The 23,954-nt window shown below is 41.7% G+C and overlaps 2 protein-coding genes across 5 annotated transcripts; one reads left to right on the plus strand and one right to left on the minus strand.

Annotated features, from left to right (window-relative positions):
• Positions 1–2,898: 2,898 nt before the first annotated feature.
• LOC133345924 (ORM1-like protein 3) lies at positions 2,899–9,505 on the minus strand. The gene is made up of 4 exons (XM_061557052.1): positions 9,174–9,505; positions 6,615–6,806; positions 6,034–6,185; positions 2,899–4,791 (listed from the first exon to the last, which is right to left on the minus strand). Exons 2-4 carry the CDS (start codon positions 6,786–6,788, stop codon positions 4,656–4,658), a joined length of 462 nt encoding a protein of 153 aa, XP_061413036.1. The 5' UTR covers positions 6,789–6,806; positions 9,174–9,505; the 3' UTR covers positions 2,899–4,655.
• Positions 9,506–11,874: 2,369 nt separating this feature from the next.
• PMS1 (PMS1 homolog 1, mismatch repair system component) lies at positions 11,875–23,287 on the plus strand. Of its 4 annotated transcripts, XM_061557056.1 has the most exons (16): positions 11,989–12,011; positions 12,280–12,420; positions 14,229–14,411; positions 15,076–15,178; positions 15,280–15,443; positions 15,683–15,799; positions 15,924–16,046; positions 16,541–16,681; positions 17,249–17,444; positions 17,661–17,934; positions 18,155–18,376; positions 19,315–19,642; positions 19,965–20,161; positions 20,265–20,395; positions 21,385–21,545; positions 21,950–23,287. In XM_061557056.1, the coding sequence occupies exons 2-16, from the start codon at positions 12,286–12,288 to the stop codon at positions 22,115–22,117; spliced, it is 2,643 nt and encodes an 880-aa protein (XP_061413040.1). In that variant the 5' UTR covers positions 11,989–12,011; positions 12,280–12,285; the 3' UTR covers positions 22,118–23,287. The 4 variants fall into 4 exon arrangements, with proteins under 4 accessions (XP_061413038.1, XP_061413039.1, XP_061413037.1 ...); XM_061557054.1 differs by lacking the exon at positions 11,989–12,011 and adding an exon at positions 11,875–11,931 and having other exon boundaries at positions 17,249–17,934; XM_061557055.1 differs by lacking the exon at positions 11,989–12,011 and adding an exon at positions 11,899–11,953 and having other exon boundaries at positions 17,249–17,934.
• Positions 23,288–23,954: the final 667 nt, after the last annotated feature.

Consider the following 23,954-nt stretch of genomic DNA (forward strand, 5'->3'; position numbering starts at 1 on the left):
TGAAGCATGATATTGGCTGTGAAATTGTGCGTGTAATTGGTTTTATCACGAGCTTTAGAATACATTCGCAATACAAATTTGCATGGATTGTGTAACTGTTCAGCTTATTTGTTCTTGAAAGTGGCACTCCGTAAAAGTTTTTCGCAGATGCTTTCTTGCATTATTACTGGAATTGGATAACTACTAAAATTCACATGCGTTTCCACGGATTTAAATAGCCGTGACACTACTCCCACATTGCACGATGTATTTTTATATTGCATTGTCTGTCAACGGACGTGGTCTGTTGACAGAGACAATGTGTTTTGAATATTAAATCTCAAACGTGCGTAACTCCTTAGCTATAGACCGATGACAGATTTGATTCATTTTAGTTTCCTTTAAAAAGGCAAAACTCCTATAATCAGCGATATTTCCGCATATTATTGAAGTAGTTATTGACGTGCCCCACTCCTATAATCCACTTTCATGGATTATTCACGTTACGCAGTTATAAGCTCATAAAATACATTGTTTGGAGTAATTTGTGGTGTGGCGAATTACATTAGATTTTATGCAATATGCTTACCAGAAAATATAACTGCAGTATTTTCATTCAGTATTTAATTACACCAACAATTTCGCTGAATCTTTAAAAAGCCAGCTACTGCATAAGGTATGTCAAATGTTGATAAAATGCTTCCATGAAAGGCAAATAATATAGCATGCAAGTACATTTTTCAGTGCATTTATACATCATGAATGACATCGAAATACATGGAAAGTATGTTATTTGCTGCCTCATGAAAAAGTATTTCATGCAATAAAATGTGGAATCGATTACAACTTTCTGTGATTAAATGCCTGGCAGCACAGCTTATTCGAATAACAGTGTCGAATTTGATAAGACACTTGCATTGAAAAAAAGTTTAATGCATTCCTTATGGGCAAGATAAGGTTTTCCTTAGGTAATGTTTTCATTTGTGTGAATCTTTAATGTTCAATGGCCAGCCATAGCCACACACCAACGGCGCGCATTGCAGATAACGATAAGAGCACACTGTCCACTACATATAGCCAGAGGAATGAACTGTATAGCAAAGTCATGCTGTCCTTTGCCCCAACCGCAAACATGACCGACTTCTCATCATGTATTGTGCACCTGGAGCAATTGCTCACAACAGTCAATAGTGAAGCGGAATGTAAACGCTGACATTTAAAACATACCAATGTGAGCTAATAAAGCTGGAAGAGATATATCTCTCCGGGCAACACATGCATTTGACAATTATAAAATGTATGATTTGCACAAGACTCAGAACCTCCTGGTGGCTACATATTTGTCCGCTGTAAAATACATTACACGCCACCAGCATGTCCCATCCGACAAGACAACTCTGAATGGCTCATTCAGGGGTTGAGCAAAGTGACATCTTAACAGCAGCACTGTGGGCATAACAATGGCCAATTGTCCAGCATTGCATGTGACCCTGACCGGAATGTCATTTTTAAATGATAGAGGCTTTGTGTATACTAATTGGGCATGTTTATAACATGTCTAATTAAACAAATCAAATACACCGCCCCCCCCCCCCCCCCCCCATTTAAGGTGAATAATGTACATGCTATGTTTGCTGACATTTCAGTTTTCATTAACATTTAAAAAAACATTTCATATTGAAAATAATTCCCTGTAGATTAACGTCTACAGTAAAGAATGTTACCATGTATTTTGAATTCGAATGCAAACTTTTATAAGTTCTATATACCAAACACAATAATTACACGATGTAACACAATTTTAGTCCCTGGGTAGTGTTGTTTTTTTATTGCTTATGCCTAAAAAGCATAGAAAATGGCTATTATTCCCCACAAACGTTGCTTTTGTGACCAGGACTTTATGTGAAAGAATGACAAATGCACGTTTTCTCATTGAAAATATGTACATTTCAAAATATCACTGTCCTGGCCACAAAAGCAAAGTTTGTGGGGAATAATAGCCATTTTTTTGTACTTTTGAGGCATAAGCAATTAGGAAATAACACTTACTACCCAGGAACAAAACAAAGTGTTAGTGTTATTAATGGAGTGGATTAACCTTGCTTGTGCCCTGGTCACACAATTATTATTTTAGCTATTGTGGGCCTACTGTAATTCTCTAATGTAGGTGTTAACATTGACCAAAATGCCAGATTACGGCTTGAAATGTTTGTATTACAAAAATTGGCAACTGTGCTTATTTGGCAATTATAAAAATGAGGCATGCTGATTCAATTCTACAACAGATTTCTGAGCTTAGGTTCCAACTGGTAAATGTTGAATCCTCAGGAAAATCACCAGGTACCTGAATTGTGCATTTAAAACTGACATATTTTTTTACTCACGTAAACATCTTCATGACAAATGTTTGTCATGATATATGCACAGGACAGATTATGGTTATTTACAAAACAGTCATTTTAATAACTTCATGACCTGCTTGCCAAACAAAACCTACACACCAGATACCAACTTAAGTATTCATAAAGAGTGTGAACGCATGCATTGATGGTTGCCTACATCGCTAAAACGAAAGGTGTGTACAATTTTTGATAAGGGAACAGTCAAATACCATGTGGATTTTGTGAGATAACTGCATATTTATTGTGTAGTATCTTACAAAGTGTTAATAAAAAATATTCACATTTTATCGGAATACACTAAACACTACACCAAATAACACTTTCAGATCTCACAAAAATTAAAACGTGATAAGCCTGTGGCACCACCATATATCTCCCTTTCAATATTAAAACCAAATACAGTACATCGGCAGTGTGACATGATAATTATAAGACCGAGAATAAATTCTCAAAAAACAACTCACCATCTGTCACGTATTGGGGACAACCATTAAAACAAAACCCAGGTCATTCCGTGTACCTTCCATATGTTCACTTTATTTATAACCATGCACAATTCAAAACCTGAACTGGGAGTATGAAACAGCTTCACGTATATTGATTACTAGATATATCGAACCTTAACAATGCTATGTACATTACACAGTACTGTACACATATCTAGGCGACTGCAAGATTTTTCAAGACTTGTTTGTGGAAAGATACAATAGCATAAAGCGGAATTCCAGCAGGTAAGCATATACCACCACCTGCAAATTTTACTATACAACATTAAGCCTTGCAATCATCAAAAAACTTTTGGGTAGGTCTTAACGATGGGCATTAAATCTACTGACCTTACTTTTTTCAATGTTCTAAAACACCTTATTTTTTCAGGTTTTAACAAATTACATAGGATTTAAACTAAATACGGCAATAAAAAAATGTCATGATCAAATTAAATCAGTAAAACAATTCTTTGGTAGGAGAAAAAATGTAATGGTTACTCTAGTTCAATGGAGGTTTAAATATTCCAACCATTTACAATAATTATTTATTCTTCAAGGGTTGCATTTTGTTTCCTACATATGGAGCCATTTAGTTTTATACGCTGCAGTGCAGGCCTCATTCCAAAAGGTTGAACCAGGACCTGCCCAGTTTATAATACAGTACAAACATCGAGTGTGATACGTAAATTTTATGGAGTTTCGTCTTAATGTGCACTACCAGATGCCATCGTGTCTCAATGCAAAACAACCGAATGTATAAACGGTCGCATAAAGTTCAAGGATTCCAATCACAACCACTGTACAACAAGATATGTCAGTTGTGGCTACCTTTAAATATACTGTTTATCAATTAATTGATGCTATTCATGGTTCACTTTGCCAACATTACAGCTCATTCGCATAATTTCTTGGGTAATATGGAGAACACAACTGCCATGATTGATTTAATATTAATCATTGCACCAAGCTAAAGAACATGGTGTCCCCTTCTTGAAGCAAGATTAGCCAAGTTTGTCAACCGCAACTTTATTTTGAAAAGTTGTGATGTAATTTTTTGTGTAAAATCTCGGTTCAGTCTGGTAGGTTAATACTATACAGGTCATGTGCCTTACCTTCAGATTTGACAAAAGTAAAGCAAAACGTGTGTAAAATATTTCCTGTTTAAATTACCAACAAAATCATTTACAAGCTCCTCAAATTAAATCTGGCTGAATATATCAACTATAGACAGTCATGCATTGCATATAACACCTAAAATGCAACACAATTCAGCGTTGTGCTTGGAAAAAATATACAAGACTATGCACTCAAAAAAGTAAACCTCTATGCCAATAAATGACTTGCCACTCTCTCTTTGTGGGCAATAAGCAATTACAACCAATGTGTCAAATCACCTCGTGACTAAAACCAAATTGTAATTTACAAAAAATGTATAAAACAGTAAATCTCCATGGAAACAATAACCTTAATCAAAAAGCACACTATATGGTCAACAGCATGTATTCGCATTAGCAAACTAAATAACCTAATGGGTTGACATTTAATCTTAAATGTTACCTTTTTAAATCCGAGTAGGCATTGCACACAGTATGCCACACAACATGGCTGCCATTCCCCTCACCCCCTGCTGTTGTGCGGTCCCCCTTGCTCTGACCCCTGAGCTCCAAGCCCCTCACTCCAAGGCCCCTGACGCCGGGCCTCTCATGCCGACTCCATTGCTCTGAGCGCCCCACTCTGGGCCTCCAACTCAGGACCCTTTCTCTGGGTCCCTGACTATTCAGCACCATCAGTACTTGTTGATGCCAAAGATCCGGACTCCATGCAGCTGAGGCAGCTTGGGGATGAGCACACTCATGAGGGATAGTGTGTTCACCACAAAGTGCACTGCGTCATACTTGGTGTAGAAGCTCGTCAGGAAGTACCTACAGGAGCAAACAATAAAAAGGTGACATTACAGTATACAAACATGCATCGTCAGCAGCTGCAACAGCCATGATCTCTTTTCCTGCTGGAGGAAGGCCTCCCTGCGCTAACATATCCCTCAGTCCTGCAATACAATCCAACTCACTCCTGCACAGAAGCAGATCTCATCAATCCATATCCACAAAGTGTTTCCACTTTGAGCATATTCTCACTCCTTTGGCTGCCATTCCATGACCGATCTCTTCTATTGACCATCATCCCTTTTAACAACGTATCTTGTCCAAGCCCACTTTGCTAAATGGTCACTATTTTGTTCCATGTTTTTCTTTCTCGCTGTATGATTCTCAACATGCATCCCTCCATGCTTCTTTGCGTACATTGCAGCCTTTCTTCAATTTTTTTAACAGTTTATGATCATGTCATAGCAGATAATATGCACCGATTTAAAACTAGATTTTCTTGGAAACCATTGGTATGTTCGTTCATTATCAGATTAAGATGCCTAAAATAACCCAACTTCTCTCCTTCACCTCCTTATTACATAATTTTCATCTGAATCCGCCCTAAGAAAAGGTTGCTCCTAGGGTAAATAGTTGCTATGATTACCGTCATCAGCAAAGCAGAGGTGGTAAACATTCTGTCTCTTTTTTTCTTCAATCCAGAATAGCACTCAAATATGCCCCTCAGAAGGCTATTTATAACATGACAAGACAAAAATCCCATATGAGTGTATTAATCCAAAAACAGTGAAAGGGTCAGGTGCTCAGAGGGCATAGAGCTTCATGTGCTTTGATACAACCTGTGCAAGCTGATACACATGCATCATGTCAAGGAAGACTTGATGATCCTTGTATCTGAGGCTTTATATATACGTACATATATACAATGCAAAAAACATTATGTGTTGTGTAGTACGTGCCTTTTATTCTCACTTAAAAAGTGTAACATTTGAAATTTAATGCATTCACATTATTAGCAACCTGAGCCTTGTTTCAAAACTTATTTTTAAAGCAACATGATTGCACTGTTCTATTTAATCTCTACGAGCAAGTAAAATGCACTGCAGCATGTCCGTACGACAGCGATGCACAGACACCGCAGGCTGCCTTATCCATTATTCAACATCCGTTAAAACATGCAGCACATGGCTAGAATCCTCCTTGAGTAAAGTATATGAAAATGTAAAGACGTGTCCAGAGAGAGTTGTGCAAGAGAAATGCAACTACATACAGTATACTTACAGCACAATGGGCGTAATTGTCAAGAACTTGCGGGAGGAGGTGAACTGCACACCATAGTCCATCTGCTCCCAGTGGGTCAGCAGCCGGTCTTTTCCCTGGTCTGGTGTCTCAAACGGCGTACCCTTTACTGTGTGCAGGAAAATGTACATTCCCTGCACAATACAAAAAGCAAATTGATTCACATTAAAACACCAAACATTGTGCAGAAAACACTCAGTATTTTTGGAACATAGGCTCAAAAAGCCAGCCAGATGTATTCGCTATGAGAAACGTTTATGAAAACACCGATGTTATATTACACGTATAATAAACATGTACTTTGAGCCCAAAAAGCAGACGAAATATTGTACCTCGAAAAGTAACTTTTTGAGTTTAGGCAGTTTTTTTGTATTTTTCTGGGAAGTAATAATTCAATACACATTTAGCATTCTGTGCATGTTTTCGAAAACCTCGTATCAAGTTCATATACCATTTCCCATCATTGTTTTATATTTGACAGTTTGTGTCATATGAAATCTTGAGCAAAATACATGATGTAGTACAGGATGGAACACAATAACTATTGAACAAGTTATACGTACCAGGTTGTGGATGACATTGGTAAGCGTCCACACAAGAGACACGCTGCAGAATGGGATAGAGAGGAGCACCACGTGCAGCAGGCCGATGGCCAGCACGTATGTCAGCCAGATGCCACGACTGTTCATGACACGAGTGTTCGGGTTGACCTCACTGTGGGCTGTTCCCACCTCCATTTCTGAGTAACTCTGCCCCTGCGTGGACAAAAACATGTAAACGCCATTGTTAGAAATCAGCTCAGATTAATGAGATGCGGTCTGTTATTTAACTGTGGTATCTTGGATCCTTGATGTGCTTGAGATGGTAATTATTACTCTAAAGTGACTTTAACGAAAGACCCAAAGAGTACGAATTCCTGCAGTCACGAAAGCTTTAAGTAATGGTAATTATTACTTCTGTAGTACGTCTTTTTTAAGCAACTTGCAAGACTAAGTTCCTGGGTATATTCAGTATTTTTATAAATACTTAAAATGTCACATTGCTCTATTTAAACACTAGATGAGAGCCTCATCATTTGGCTAACATTAAGCAATGACTGTAAATAAAATGCGTACAGCAGATGGGTGCGTATTTTTTAATACCATAGGAATTAAAATATGTACGTATAATTAAGAAAATAAGATTAATACAATCTAGCACCAAATGCAGGCCCATCAGCTTGAGGGTTTCAAATTAAAATAGACTTTCACAAAAACAGATGCTAACATCTTCAGTAAAATATGTGGAATGCATTCATTGGCAACAGGCCTAGACAAAGAACATCAATAAGCAGGAAAGTTGGGGACAGCACTGGTGGAACGTGCTCTGGGCGTTATGGAGACAAGAACTGTCCTTTCTATTGTTTTGACACATTGATTATTGCATGCCAAACAAGGGTACTTCTGTTATACAAGTTATTAAGTGGACAATATATGTAACAAAAAATCGTGCACAAAAGCCATCAAAAAGAGTGTTCATCACAATTGAAAAGGCAAGTTATATGTAGCTTGTTCAAGCCACTTATAATTAGACTATGAAAATAAATGTGTATAAACATTCAATTAACTTGGCCAACCATTAACAGTGTCTTTGAAATTTAACAATTAAAATGCATGATCAAGTAAGCCTTTTTTGGCAACGTGGTAAAACGAATTAAATCTCTCGACCTTATACTATCCCTGTAAATGAATCATTTATATCCTACGGGGATCATCAGCGCTCAGGTTAATGGTATTCGAGTAATATAATCTCCAAATATTCAGTGGGGAAAAAAGTATTTTCTGAAGATAAATACAACAGTAATTTAACAAAATACTGTACAATACTTAATACTGACAGATCACACAAAGGCAACAGCTAAAGGGCCATACACCAGAGAAAGATTCTCAATCATAATCTTTGAAACTCCTTTTATTCCCTGAGCATCACTTGACCACTCCTTCACCTCACATTCTTAGTTTTTTGTCGTGCAAACTCAAGCTGTGTAGCAAAATTGCTGTGCATATTACTGCGTGATCAAATTAAACTATGCACAAGTCATATGTTTAGCCGCATTAAAATGCCCGTATGCAGTTTATAAGGAGTGCTGGAGATGATGCGAAATGTTTAATGCAGAATAGCAAACCGCACGTCCAATGGACTTGACAGTCCGTCCATCCCAGCAAAACCTTTAATCTTACATAGAGTCCTTTCTAACTCCAGCTTTTTTCTTCTTGCCTTCTCTGTAATGTATGTCCATACTTATCTAAACTTCTCACCTATTTGTGTATCCCTGTCCCCTCTCTTACATACCACCTCTCTCCTCGATTCATCGCCTTCCTGCCGCTCTATCCGTTAATCCGTTAATCTCACTTATCACTGTCACTCTCCTGATGCCCACCTCACCATTTCCTGTCTCAATCTCTCTTGCCTCTCCATATAATCCCCACTCCTCTTCGCTTTCCCTCGCTCTCATCAGCACGCACGAACCCGACGCAACCCTGTGCAGTACGATGCGGGTGACGGAATTTCCGCAGACGTGCGCTAAGGACAGCTCCACCCCAGCCAGCCAGAAATCCAGCCAGCAAAACTTGTTTAAAAAAAAACACATTGCTCAGCTACAAAAATAACTCCATATTCCTTTAAAGGTATTTCAATTATAACTACCACGCGTGCGACGTATAAAATATTGTAAACGATAGAGCGTTACGCTCGTCACTTTCGCACTCTTATGTGAACCGTGTACTCTCTACACACGTGTACACGCACTATGCCCTGCATGCTAATCGCTGCGCCACTTTGTGCGATTGTCTCGGCCTACGCACTGTGCGCCAATAACGCGGGTGCTGATGGGACTGCGGGCTGCCGTGTAACCCACCCTTATACTCGTGGAATGGCGTAACTTTATACTTCAGGTATCGTTGCCCTCTGTGAATAAAACATAAACAAAGGGGCTTGATCCTGCGGTCAACCCGTGGCAAAGCCCTCCACGTGTGGCCGCTGCGTCACTCACGCAGTACCGCATACACGATGGGGCGTCCTGCTGCACTGCTGCGCCCACCACTCAACTATGTTACACACGACTGTGTATTGTGCCAACTCACTCCTTTGTAGCTCCGAGTCCACCCTCGCTCGCTCGCTCCACCACCACCGACAGGACGAGGAGGCGGAGAGAGACCCGCGCGGTAACACTACGGGCACTGTACGGACACTGTACGTACAGTGCTGTGACGCGACACAGCCAAGTCTCGCGCTGTCCGCGCCGCCGCCGCCGCCGCTCAGCGACACCGACAGCCGCGGAGGCCACGAGGAGGTGGCCTGTGGCGGCAACGAACGGGAGCCCGAAGGAACCCGGACGACGCGGGGCACCGAGCGACACGGACGGCGCTCGCGCGTTCCTCCTTCAGCCACCCTGCCGTCCACGTGACGTCACCGGCACCAGGGGGCGTGGCGTGCGTCGTGACGTCACCGGCATCAGGGGGGCGTGGCGTGAGTTGCGTCGTGACGTCACCGGCACCAGGGGGCGTGGTGTGAGGTGCGTCGTGACGTCACCGGCACCAGGGGGCGTGGCGTGAGTTTCGTCGTGACGTCACCGGCAACAGGGGGGCGTGGTGAGGTGCGTCGTGACGTCACCGGCACGACGTGATGACGTTTTTTTGGATGTACGTGCGACGTAATTACTTTTGATTCATCTTCTTGGGTCTTTCGGTAAAGTCACGTAGAAGGGAAATAATGAAATTAAAATAGAAATATTTTTATTATATAAAAATATATTGTTTTATATTTTCACGTAGAAGGGAAATAATTAAATAAAAATAGTTTTCTTATATAAAAATACACTTTTTATATTTTATTATTTCCCTTCTACGTGACTTTACCGAAAGAACCAAGAATATGAATCCCTGCAGTCACGAAAGCTTTAAATCAAAATTGACTTTTGATTCGTCGGATTCTTCCAGGAACATTTTTTTATAATTCTGCTGATGACATCAGCACGTTAGCTTATTACGTAATGACGTATAAACACAGCCGTACGTTCAGCAGGATTCGTCATCACGTTGTACGTAATAACGTAGCCACGTAACAAAGTGACGTCGGCGGAAACGAGCTGACGAAAAGGTTGTGCGGGGGCGGGAGTGGTCGCGTAGTGACGTCATGCATCACAGGCGTTTGTTTTCTGATGAACGCCGTGACGTCATTTATAACAACGCAGACGTCCCAGGGTAGAGCGGGATGACGAAACGAAATAACGTAGTGACGTCATCAACACGAAGGCGTTGATGACGTCATCGGCACGAAGTGTTGACTTTAACCATACGTTGCTGTGGTTTGATGTTACGTTTTGAACGCTATCAATTCATCGGTCGCACTTTAACAAACTCTCGCTCGCCTCACCACCTTCAACCTGGCTCGATCTAAATAATTGCCCTAAATATTAAAACTTTGTAGGGTTTTCCAATTGTATTTTTCCAATATTTTTTCTCACAACGAAAAACTACAATGAGCTCGACACAAAAAGAGAAAGCGTGCTGATTAAAATCAAACAAAATCATTCGCTGAATGAAAACCGCCAAAAAAACAATTGACGCCAGTAATTTGTTCAAAATTCCGCCCGTGTTGCTTGTGAGGCGTGACGTCATCGACTTGCTATGTCGGAGTTACGTCACCGAGACATTCGCTGACACCAACTTGATGACCCCCCCCAGAGGTGGAACGCTTCTAACGTCATGATGTCGTCATCGGCAAATTGCGCAACGTGATGACGAATCCAGCGTAACGTGCTGCTGTGCTTACGTCATTACGTCACCGGCTAACGTGATGATGTCATCAGCAAAATTTTAAAAACATTTTCGTGGAAGAATCCGATGAGCTAAAAAGCTCTTTTTCAGCAAGTTACATTAACAAAAAATCCAATCCAGGATACAAGAGTAAGATAGAGACAAGGTAAGCAAGCTACGGGAAAATAAATAGAAATAATGCATACTCTGTTTCTTTCGGTAAAGTCATGTAGGTGAAAGTAAAAAATAATAAAATAAAAATAACTAAATTAAATCACGACGTTTCGGAAGCAACACAAGCCTCCATCATCAGGTAGGACAGCCACAGCAAGAAATAATTTGCTGCAGTGGACAATCTATAAATAATGCGTGGAAGGCGCGAGGCGATGCCATTTGCAAAGAAACATCCCTCAACCGGATGATGACGTCATTAAACAAACCTAACGTCGTGACGTTTAACCCAACCTGCCGTAACGTGATGACGTCACTAGCAGCAAAACGTCCCCGGAAGCGAAACGTCCCCCGGCCTATCTTGACGTGATGACGTCACCAGCAGCAAATCGTCCCCGGCCAGGCTTGACGTGATGACGTCCGCAGAAGCGAAACGTCCCCCGACCTGGCTTAACGTGATGACGTCACTAGCATCAAAACGTCCCCGGAAGCTAAACGTCCACCGGCCTATCTTGACGTGATGACGTCACTAGCAGCAGAACGTCCCCGGCCTAGCTTGACGTGACGACGTCACAAGCAGCAGAACGTCCCCGGTCAGGCTTGACGTGATGACGTCACTAACATCAAAACGTCCCCCGGCCTAGCTTGAAGTGATGACGTCACTAGCAGCATAACGTCCCCGGCCTAGCTTGACGTGATGACGTCACTAGCAGCAGAACGTCCCTGGCCAGGCTTAACGTGATGACGTCACTAGCATCAAATCGTCCCCGGCCTATCTTGACGTGATGACGTCACTAGCAGCAGAACGTCCCTGGCCTAGCTTGACGTGATGACGTCACTTCCCGCACGTGTTGTTCGCGTGCGCGCGCCAACCCAAGTGGTGCGGAACTCGCAAGTCGCGACAACCCGCGGGGTAACGCCGCCGCGTGCGCCATGTAAACAGCGCAGCTCGCCTGTCGCCTGCTCTTCTCTTGCTGGCGTGTCGTTGCTAAAGTCGTTTTGCCATTTCCACAAACACCATCTGTTTTATATGTTTCATTTTAGTGTAATGTTATTGAAAAATGTGACGCTTTTGTCGGTGCTTTTGCATCAACGCCAATGCAGTACTGTATCACCAAATCACGTTTGACTAAAGCGTTCAAGCGACACGCTAAAATAATTGTCACTTAATGAGCATACCCATTGGCGTAAACAATGCGATACGATGAACCTCTTCGCTTTGCCCCCATGTGCTCTCTCGCGTCCGCTTCCTCCCGACCAGATTGTGATGATGAAGCAGCTGTCGGCGGAGACGGTGCGGCTGCTGTCGAGTGCGCAGGTGGCCTCCTCGGTGTGGAGCGTCGTCAAGGAGCTCCTGGAGAACTCGCTGGATGCCCACGCCAGCAGCGTGGAGGCCAAGCTGGTCCGTGACCACACCCAGCCGAGGCCAGGGCTACCTCACTGATAACTGAACTGTTTAAAACATCTCTGCTTGGTTCTTTCGGTAAAGTCACGTTGAAGAGAAGTAATAAAATAATAATAAAAATACAATTTCGATTTAAAGCTTCTTTCGTGACTGCAGGGATTCATCTGCTTGGTTCTTTCGGTAAAGTCACGTAGAAGGGAAGTAATGAAATAATAAAAATAAAATTTCGATTTAAAGCTTCTTTCGTGACTGCAGGGATTCATCTGCTTGGTTCTTTCGGTAAAGTCACGTAGAAGGGAAGTAATAAAATAATAATAAAAATAAAATTTCGATTTAAAGCTTCTTTCGTGACTGCAGGGATTCATCCGCTTGGTTCTTTCGGTAAAGTCACGTAGAAGGGAAGTAATAAAATAATAAAAATAAAATTTCGATTTAAAGCTTCTTTCGTGACTGCAGGGATTCATCTGCTTGGTTCTTTCGGTAAAGTCACGTAGAAGGGAAGTAATAAAATAATAAAATTAAAACAAAATAAAATTTCGATTTAAAGCTTCTTTCGTGACTGCAGGGATTCATCTGCTTGCTTCTTTCGGTAAAGTCACGTAGAAGGGAAGTAATAAAATAATAAAAATAAAACATAAAATTTCGATTTAAAGCTTCTTTCGTGACTGCAGGGATTCATCTTCTTGGTTCTTTCGGTAAAGTAACGTAGAAGGGAAGTAATAAAATAATAAAAATAAAACATAATAAAATAATTCTCACGACATGTTCTTCGCCTGAGGACGGCTGCTTGCGTTGTGGCCGAAACGTCGTGAGAATTATTTTATTTTGTTTTATTTTTATTATTTTATTACTTCCCTTCTACGTGACTTTACCGAAAGAACCAAGAAGATGAATCCCTGCAGTCACGAAAGCTTTAAATCGATGTTTAAAACATGTTTTTAACGTCTGGGGTGGCACGGTGATGCAGTGTTTTGAGCGTTGCCTCATGAACCCGGCTAACTTGAGATTTATTCCCAACCGCTGCAAACATCAGTGGCAAGTGATATCAGAACCAGTCCGGCCCAACTACCCTTCTCTACCCTACACTGACAAGTCTGGTAAAAAAAACATGTTGGAGGCCATCATCCATTCGTGGACTGCAAATGGTGGCATAGAATAGAAGTAACATTTATGTTCCAGCTTTTTTTTTAACAGGGAACCATTCCATAGTGCCTTCTATTGGGAAAATGCAGAGGAAAGGGCCTGGAACTCAGTTTTGTGGTACGCTATCCATTATATTCTTTAAACAAAAAAGCCTATAAGGTATGTTTGGAAAATATGGTCATATTCAAGTGTGTATTCTGCTAGAAACTCCAAAGACTGGAAAGCTTTGCCAAAAGGAAGTTGTGGTTGATGTCAAAGATAGCAATCTGTACCAACTCACTTTTCACAGTCAGCTGTCCTTGGGATCATTGTGGATGGTTTATACAAGTTAAACTGGCTACAAGTATTCAAACTTTATACATCAAAGCATTGCATTTGCCTTTAGAGATAGTGAACCTAACTAGGTTACAGCTGATAAAGATGTTCCTTTCATTAGGGAGACCTGCATGAATGGTGTAATATTTCCTTTAAATCTCAATCGAGTATTGTTTTCTCACAAGTCAGCTGTTGTTTTATGGAGAAACTGGTTCCCCACCATAAAAATGTGGAATTTTCACCACTGGCTCAGGGCCACAAATAGAGACATGCATTTTCAAGTGATTTGAGTATGGGTGACATTTGACGAAGGAGTTGATGTTGGAGTGTTGTGCCCATCTCTCCAGGAAAATTATGGGTTTGACAAAATCGAGGTACGAGACAATGGAGATGGCGTGAGAAGTGAAGATACACAATTCATGGCTGTGCGTCACTACACCTCCAAGATCAGCAGCCACGAGGACCTTGAGGACATCGCCACGTATGGCTTCCGAGGGGAGGGCCTGGGCTCCATCTGCGCTGTTGCCGAGGTTTGTGTCTTCATATGCGGCTGCCTTGCGCTCTTTCGTGAAAACTAGCCACGTGTACTTCATGTTCATTGATCAGAATGTGAGTATTATGTTAAAGATTCATACTCTTAGTTCTTTCGGTAAAGTCACGTAGGTAAAAAATGAAATTAAAATTAATTAAAAAATAAAAGAATAAAATCACGACGTTTCGGAGGCAACACAAGTCTCCGTCATCAGGTGGGACCGACGGAGACTTTTGTTGCCTCCGAAACGTCGTGATTTTATTATTTTAGTTTAATTTTAATTTCATCTTTTACCTACGTGACTTTACCGAAAGAACTAAGAGTATAAATCCTTGCAGTCACGAAAGCTTCAAATCTAGAATTATGTTAAAGAGTTGTTTTACACTTGTGTCAAACGTAATTTATGGCCATATGTAGGAACAACTTTGAATTGCTCAGTCGGTGGTGTGTTATATATGGCAGTGTTCAAGCCAGGCAGTGGAATACATTGGGTCATGTGAATTAAATAACAAATCATTTCTGTCGTCACTGAGGTAGAATGTAACATTTGTAATCTGACGTGGTGTCATGTGTTAATGCTGAATAGACAGCTCTCTCGCTGCACACTTCATTCTATCTGTACAGATTTCTGTTTTATGAGTGCAACTGATAATGCTTTGTAGGTGTCCATCACAACCTGTACAGCTGAAGATGAGGTCAGCATGATATACAGTTTGGATTCCCAAGGCCATGTTACGTCAAAGAAACCTTCTCACTTAGGAAAAGGTGATGCTCTTTGCATTTACGCTTTACATACATACTGGGATAAGCAATGCCTTGTTCTGTATAGCTCACGTTTTACAATTATATATTCAAAATGTCCATAGGTACGACAGTGTGCATCACGAAATTGTTCAAGAACCTACCTGTACGGAAACAGTTTTACTCAACGGCCAAGAAATGCAAAGAAGAGTTGAAGAAGATTGAGGACCTCCTGGTCGCATATGGAGTCATTCACCCAGACATCAGATTCTCCCTCGCTCACAACAAGGCATGCTGCGTCATTGTTCCGTGTTTTTTTACAGATTAAGACATTGCTGTTTTTCCACCTATTTATCGCTTGACATTGCATGCCCGGTCAAAAATTCGAATAAGTGTGAGCAAATTAATAGGTCAATTACATAGAATAGAAAACAATGGTCATGGTGTTTGCTGAAGGCAGGTCTTGCACTGTGACCTTCGTTGTCATTTTCGCCACATCTGACGTGTGGCGATGCCTGCTGCATGCAGGCTGTGGTGTGGCAGAAGCCGCGCGTGGCGGATCAGCGCACTGCTCTGCTGCGGTGCCTGGGCACCACTGTGATGGGCAGCATGATACCCGTGCAGCACCAAGCGTCCACCATGCAGGTCCCACCGCAGAGCGTTTGCAAACTAACACTCAACTATGAATTCAGCAAATGTATTGTGATAGTATGGAGCAAATACAATAACTCTGAATGTGTTAACAAATGTGTGCACTTGTGTGTGGCAGCTGAGTATAAGTGGGTTTGTGCCTAAACCTGGCTCCGATCCTGGAATCACAAGCAGCACCGGCAGTGATCGCTGCCTCGTTGCCATTAATGGTCGTCCTGTGCACTACAAAGACCTACTCAAGGTCAGAAAGTTTTCATATGTATATAACCACTACACGTTGAGTCATTTATAAATACAACACTGCAGTAACTATGTTTGACTATGGTGAGCAGTCATTTTTAAATCCTTTATATTAAGTGCGCTTGCTTGCGCGCTTGCGTGCTTGCTTGCTTGCTTACGACCGTGCAAATCTTTCGGTCGTTTTTTAACCCACTTCCTGTGATCCAATCGAGCTGACATTTTGCACACAGACTCGTTGTGCATGACAATTAATTTTCGTGAAAAAAAATTTCCAAAATTTTACATTGTTTAGGGGAAAAAAATTTTTAATTACCAATTGCTTAATGCTGCCAGACAATCATCTGACCCATAGGTGGCAGCCATCTCAAGCCAGAGGACGAGAGGACTCTAGCCGCCACGCATATAAAGGATTTATAGTGAAAAACTTTGTTTTTACGGGTTAATTTTTTGAGCTTCATGTTGGTGCGTTTCATTCTTCCCCTCTGCTGTGTGCAGTTAGTGCGGCAGTATTACAGGAACACGTCACCCAGCAGCTCCACCCACTACCCTGTCTTTTTCCTGAGCCTGAGCATTCCCGCGAATACCATAGATGTCAACCTGACTCCAGACAAGATGCAAGTCATGTTGCACAACAAGGTGAGGTCCACAGGATTGTCACTTAGCCTTGTTATGAATTTAAACCCGTTTATTTCGTGGTTTCAGCTCATGCTGCACAACTCCCTGGATTGCTTCACATTGACCATGTCATATCAGAATTAATGATTGATGTGATGCATTGCAATAATATGAACTTATATTTTGCATATGTTTTTCTCTCTATAATGGTGGCTGTTTGACAAATATGCTCTGGCACATATTTGATCTACAATGATTATGGTACATTCATAATATTTCTGAAAGGGCATTTGCAGGCAATTTTTCAATACATTGATAATTCATCTTGGTTCTTTCGGTAAAGTGACGTAGAAGGGAAATAATAAAATAATAAAAATAAAACATTATAAAATACAATTGTATTACAATTAAAACAATATTTTATGTTTTATTTGCATTATTTTATTATTTCCCTTCTACGTGACTTTACCGAAAGAACCAAGAAGATGAATCCCTGCAGTCACGAAAGCTTTAAATCGAAACATTGATAATTGTTTAGGTTTTCTTTAATCCATCAGGTTATTGACTTCATGGTTGTATGCTTTTCAGGAGGCTATCCTTGCTGAGCTGGATGAAATGTTGCTGCAGGTGTATGGGCCTCTCAATGTTCAAAATGAAGAACAAGTTGAAGGAATGGCTTCCGTAGCCTCTATAGGCATAAGTTGTGAAAATTACAAAGAGACAGATGACCCCCAAGTTGACATCACAACAACATTACCAACACCTTTGTCTCATCGAAGTAAGGGTGAGAATACTGAAACAAAAAGCATTACCATTTCCAAAAATACAAGTGTTAATACATTTGTTGGTGAAAATCAAGAACTCGATAATTTTGATGACATTTTAGGCGACTGCCTTTATACGAGTAAAAAGCCAGATGAGTCCTCAGTGAGTGGACTTGGGCATGACTGCCCCGTTGTTAATACAAATGAATTTGGCCTGATACTCTCTGAGAGTGTAGGCAGTCTTGCGACGGAGCTGGAGGAAATAGAAAATGAACAGCCCAACTTCAAGGAAACATTTGGAGAACGAGAAACCAGTTGTGATAATCCAGTGGGAATAGCAAAATCCCCTCCGGAGCTTACCACAGACAGCTGGAGTCGAGGCACAGGGCTGAAGGATTCTGCAGGCTGTCCTCTGGAGCCCGTGAAAGTGTACACCCCTGGCCTCGAATCTGCAGACTCGGGAGAGAGAAATATTTTCACGAGTACTGGTGGCAGCAGCTTCAATAAAAGGTATGGTTATGTCATTGATATGATTGATGATCACGTTATTGGGCTCATTGTATACATGTAGAAATCAATATTCTCTCTGTAGTTGTGAAAAAGCTGAGGAAAGCAATTATTTTTAATACAAAATACCAAACATATGTTGCATGGTTTGAATAACCCAGAGGGATATTACATTTCTAGTTGCCACTACAGCAAATTGTTGTTGTCTATGTCTCGTGGAAAGCCCCAGAAAAAAGATCGGGTTTCTCGATGGGAAGGTTGGACAGTCGACGGCGTACGACCTGCTGGGCAACCGTGCGGTGCGCAAGCCGCAGGAGGCAAGGCAGTTCTTCTTGAAAGAGCGACGTGCCGACCTGCAGGCCGAGAACCCGGGAGCGAGCCCCGAGGAGATGCGCATCCTGCTGTTCGACGAGTGGGAGCAGCTGCCACCCGAGCTGCGCCGGAGGTTGTGGCTACCCCTCCTTGTGGACACATCTTTGTACTGCCTCACGGGGCAGCGAGGGTGAAGTCGGGAGGAATGAGAACTAATTGTGAAGGCGAGGAAATGAATAAATATTCACAATTATCGATCGGGGATACGTCCCTGGAAAACGCGACGTTTGGCGAAATAACGTAAATGGAAACCAATTTTTCATTGACTCTAAATTTTGTGGGGGAAAAAATAAGTACCAAAAATTTAAATAAAAGAAACCCAAAAAGTTATTATGTAACATGTAAATGTATAATGTAAGAAAATGCAGGGTACTCACCAGAGATGGCGCTGGAGATTTAGAGAGGGGAGTAAAATGTGCAGTATCGCGATGTTGTCCACACCGAGACTTGAGTGCCTGCTAGGGGGTGCCGTGGCGTGGTGCATTGTCGCGCACGCTGCCCAAACAACTGGGTTTTTTAAATTCTTTCAAAACAACCTTGTAGTGAATCGATGCATTTTTAATCAAATTACATTCCCCTTTTCGTTGGCGACGTTTTAGGGAAACAACAAATAGGAGCAATGTAAATAGTGGACATCCGAAAGTAGATTATTGGCTATTAGAGGCAAACCCCTACAGTGGAGCAAAACTCTTAGACTTGTTTAATGGTTAAAAAACGAAATGCTTGTTGGCGTAGCATTTTAGCAGGTTTTAATGGTGATCTAACAATCCCAATTGTAACAATGCAAAAAAAAGCATTGTACCTGTTCTTGTGTACACATTATTTAAGTACGTTTAGTACACACGCATTCTCAGTTTAACAATGGACAATGCATTTACTGCGTATAGTATATTTGTTTACCATGTAAAATGCATTTCCCTAAAATATATGACCATATAAATGTTACTTAAGTGTAGAGATCATTTTTTTACGTTGGATACTTGTAATGCATTTAACAACTTTAATGTTCAGGTATGAAGCTAAGGCTACCAAGGACTTAGAAAACTACAACAAACAGCTGGAGATGGCTGCAAATCTGTATTCCAAGAAGAAGCAGCAGCAGCAGCAGGGTGACAACAGGCAACTGAGCACTCCAAAAGCAGCAGCGAGGAACGGGGTTCACAAACGCAAGATGAATGCCGTCTCCCCTCCGGACAACCAGCCCCGTCTGGATCAGCTGCTGCTGGCGCCTAAGAGCGAGGCCCAGGCTCCCGTTCTGCCTTGCGTTCGGGAGGTGCCCTTCTCCTTGCCGTCCATTAGGCAGAAGCTGCAGCTACTCAGGGAGTACAGCCAGTCACAGGTATGAATATTGTTGTGAATTCCATGTGCTGACGGATATCGAAATATAGTTTCAAGTTTTATTTGCAAAAACACTGGGCTGTGAAAGATTATAACTTTCATTAAAATCAGAGGGCCGACAGCCCTTTGTTAAGGGAGACAATGTTTAAGCTTACATTTGTTTTAATTGAAGTGACTTTTTCCTGAATTTCCCTATATGTATTTAGCACTGCACAGTTAAGATGTAATGTGACTTTAATGTTACTTTATATTTGTATGTGTTAATTCATTCAATGGTTATAACTACCAGAAAGTTTGTTAATGATCCTCTTTCTTATCTCCAGAAATCCGATGATGGTCCAAAGCCAGTGAAGTTGCTGATGCCGCTGGGCTCACGTGGCGCTTGGTTGGGCCAGGCTGGCAACTCCCTGGTGGCAATAAATCATTTTCGTCTGGAGGAGGCCATGTTGTATCGGCGCCTTCTGCAGAGCCATATCCTGCCCATCGAGAACCTTGGCATCCCCATCACACTCAACCAGAGGTCATTATGGCACAAGGACCACCACAGCAGATTTAACTTGTTAAACAGATGTATTATGTGTAGCTTTGATCCATAAGTTAAATAATATTCCATGTGCATGCAGTTTGCTTGGTAGTTCACAATACCTGGAACTCCTGCCCAGCCTGCAAAGTGAGACGAGGCCACCAGACCCTTCCCTTTACATCACCGACCAGAGGCTGCTGGCCAACGGCTTCCACGTGCGCATCTTGAACAGTGAGTGCAAGGCCACAACAATTGCATTTGCCCACTGCATCCGATGAAACCTTGTTACTGGCCCTTTGTTTTCCTCATTTGACAAGTGGGAGCGTCAGATACCTATCGTGACCCTATGCTATAGCTTAAATTGAAGCAGATTATATTCAGATTCCAAAGAACACAGGATGAGATGTTACTATCCTTTGTGCAAGCACTTCCAAGAGTTCATGAACAGTGAGCCTGGTGAAATTTGGGGAGCGCATCGTCAGTAGTGACCCTTTGGTTCCTAGGGTGTTTCGGCCTTTCATACTATACACCCTCCCCAAAGGCGGCCAGCGACAGGGTGATCAATCCTACGCTTGCGTCCCATTCCCAGTTAGTCATAGGAGTTGCCTTGTTGTTGGTAGCCAACACAGATATAACATGTTCTTATAATGTATATTAGTGGTGGTGATAATCATGTAATTAATTGGTCATCAAAACTTTAATTAGAATGTATAGAATGATTACCATATATCCCGTGGCATAACTACATTGTCATCTCAGAGGTGGGGCAATTGATCAGGTAGGGCCCCAATATTTGATTGTCCTGCACAGTCACACCTAGGCTATTATATATCGCGGCTCCTCCTGCCTAATCACATCATTACGTTCACGGTCTCGAACATTTAACGCTGTAGGGGCGCTCATGGTGATTGTCAAGTGGGCCCCAATTCATAGCTTTGGCCACCAGAGGGGGCCAAGGCATCCCCTGCCTCCAGGATAGTTACGCTCCTGCATATTTAAGTTGTTGACAATCGGCTTTCCAGTCCAGGACATTAATGTAGAGAACCTAAACATATTACTCATCAGATACAATTATAATTTATTTACAGCTTGCATAGCATTTGTAGAGTTTTATACAGTAGTTTGTATGAAATAATGTGTATCCAAATCAGCAAAGTTTTAATCTGCGTGATTGAGTCCCTCGGTTGAAACATAACTTCCCCCTGCCCTGTCTGGCATAGATGGGGTGAGCGGTGAGTGGGAGGCGGAGTTGGAGGGCTTGGCCACATCGCTGCCTTACTACGGAGTGTCCGACCTGGGCGAGGTTCTCGATGCCATTCTGCACAAGCATGCCACTGAGGTCGAGCACTGCCGCCCTCTCAAGCTCGTCAACTACCTCCAGGTACACATTCCAGTGCGTACTTAGTCCACTGCAGGTGTAACAGCCATGGTAGTAATAATGCTAATAATATCCACCTGGCTGCTTCACGGTGGACGTGAAAAAACCCCTCTCGTCAGTCGCAAAAGTAGGACGTTGTGTGCAGATGTCAAGAGTCCAAATTTACCATCAAATTAACTCCGTTAGACTCTATACATAGTGATCGTTGTCCCTTCCGGCAGACTGATGCCGCAGGTCACTTGCAAATGAGACTATACCAGTCTCTTGAATTCTAAACTGGTGAAACAAAATAAACTTCAAACCATAACACCCCTCAACCCAAGGTGGATATGTATTGTATGCATTCCGTGACGGTTGAGTTTTTGTTGTTGTTCCTACTGACAAGATTAATGACAATGATTGAACAGGGTGAGGCAGTGCGCATGGCGCGGCAATTGCCACGGCATCTCGTGCGAGAAGACATGGAAGAGAAGCTGTGCAGGATGAGGCGCCTCCTGCCGGACGGAAGCAGCAACTGCATTCACGGACACCCCTTCTTCCCACCGATCGCCAGCATCCCCACGTTAGACACGTAACGTAGCGCACACGGATTGAGTGCAGAGACTCACAGATTGAGTGCAGAGATACACAACTCCAGGAGGCAAGGCTGCTGCTTAGCTAAACAACCAGGCGTGGCACATATGCTCATGTATGGGTGCTGTCACGTCACCACAATGACATAGTAAGGACTACTTAAGAAACGAATCTGTCAAACTGCAAAGCTTCTTAGACTTGATTAACTTGGAACTCTGCTCAGCTGGAATGGATGGCCAATTACCGACAGTTGTACATGTACAATGTAAAACACACATGCATCTTGCGAATTGGAAAACAAGCGACCTTTTCGTCATGAAACATGCTTAAAAAGAGGCAGACCTCTCTTAGCGCTCAATATGTGTTCCTGGATAAGTGGAAGCAAATCGAAACAGTGCTAAAATGGTTAATAATTAGGCATAGTGTATATACATGGGGATGTGTTTCTGACCGCGTTATTTCTTACTTATAAGCAATACATGAGGGCTTTATTGGGGTCTTGGTAATAGCGCTAATAATTGGCTCGAGGCGTACGTCACTTTCATTGACTGAGCGAATTTAAACAAAGATAACAGCAGGTGCATTGCCTCGACCAGCATGTAGTGTGTTCTCGTTCTGAAGCGCATTTTAGGATTTTGGATTCTCTTAATTTTTTTCCGTAAAAGTTTCTCCAATTTAAGTAGCATCCTTTTTGTAGAGAGTGAAGCAACTGCACTGGTTAAGTGGAATGTATGACTGATGCAATTGACACGTACAAAATATTTAAGGAATACATTTTCCAAACGTTGCATATTACAGCAGTGTTCAGGTTATTTGAATGAGCATTAGTGTAATTCGGTAATTATGATGAATATGCATTTGAACAATGATTCGAATTTTACCAGGTTATAATGTTACATTTATTTTGTTAACATTTTTGTGTGTTTTGTATTTATTGAGATTTTCAAGTGTGGGGCCTCTAGGCTGTCTGAAGTGTTATTCTTGACAATGGTACATAATAGCCAAATTTGTAAAAACAAAAATTACAAACTGCTTTGCAAGATAAAGGGCATTCATACTATCACACAATTGTGTTTTCTAAATATTTAGCGATTTTTTGTACCACGCTTAAATTAGGCATTGTGTGAAAATGTTTTATGGTTTTCCAAATAAAACCCAAAATATGTTCTGTTTATGGTTTACAAGATAAATGTCGTCCTCTTAACGGTGTAAAAGTATTCAATGCGTTAATGTGCGCATGTTTTATTTATACGTTTGCTTTATAAATATTTTTATTCCTGCACAATACAATATATTGCACAATCAGCAGTAAGCAGGCAAAATGCTGTGCATCACCGACCACTCAATAATTGCCATCGTGTTTGCCCTAATTTATACGGCAGGGGGCACAAGTGATTTGCGGCCTTCAGACTCAACGCACCCTGGTCAAGTTCACTGACCGCATTAACGTCATAAAACGATGTAATATAATTTACAGCTCCCTTTGTCAATCCACTGCTGGACTGATGTTGCATACATACAAACATCCTTATTACCACGCGAGATCAGGTGCAGTGCAGATTTATTTTATTTTGCACGTGAAAGCTGCTGCTGCTGCATTGTGCAAAGAAGACGGAACTGCAAATGTAACAAAAATTATGAAACTGTTTGCGTTGGATTTTTGTTTATGTTGGTCGATAAAGCCTTCACTTTCGCGTTGCCCATCCAGGTGAGGTGGCAAAGTGATGAGTCTGTGAGGGAAATTTGAGAGCAGGCAGCTGCAGTGGTTGTACGGAGTACAATGCATCGTCAATATTGATTAGTCAACTACTGATTGCGTTAACAGCAATACCTTTGGTG

Source organism: Lethenteron reissneri, chromosome 23 (genome assembly GCF_015708825.2).
Source record: "Lethenteron reissneri isolate LAM-NWPU_2019-01 chromosome 23, ASM1570882v1, whole genome shotgun sequence".
NCBI classification, from domain to species: domain Eukaryota; kingdom Metazoa; phylum Chordata; class Hyperoartia; order Petromyzontiformes; family Petromyzontidae; genus Lethenteron; species Lethenteron reissneri.

What these genes read in the sequence shown, in the direction of transcription:
- LOC133345924 (XM_061557052.1), bottom strand. Translation starts at nt 6,788, where the DNA reads ATGGAGGTGGGAACAGCCCACAGTGAGGTCAACCCGAACACTCGTGTC. An exon ending in CCAATGTCATCCACAACCTG is followed by an intron (nt 6,186 to 6,614) that starts GTACGTATAACT and finishes TGTATTGTGCAG; the next exon opens with GGAATGTACATTTTCCTGCA. An exon ending in ACAATTACGCCCATTGTGCT is followed by an intron (nt 4,792 to 6,033) that starts GTAAGTATACTG and finishes TTGCTCCTGTAG; the next exon opens with GTACTTCCTGACGAGCTTCT.
- PMS1 (XM_061557054.1), top strand. Translation starts at nt 12,286, where the DNA reads ATGATGAAGCAGCTGTCGGCGGAGACGGTGCGGCTGCTGTCGAGTGCG. An exon ending in GCAGCGTGGAGGCCAAGCTG is followed by an intron (nt 12,421 to 14,228) that starts GTCCGTGACCAC and finishes CCATCTCTCCAG; the next exon opens with GAAAATTATGGGTTTGACAA. An exon ending in ACCAAGCGTCCACCATGCAG is followed by an intron (nt 15,800 to 15,923) that starts GTCCCACCGCAG and finishes TGTGTGTGGCAG; the next exon opens with CTGAGTATAAGTGGGTTTGT.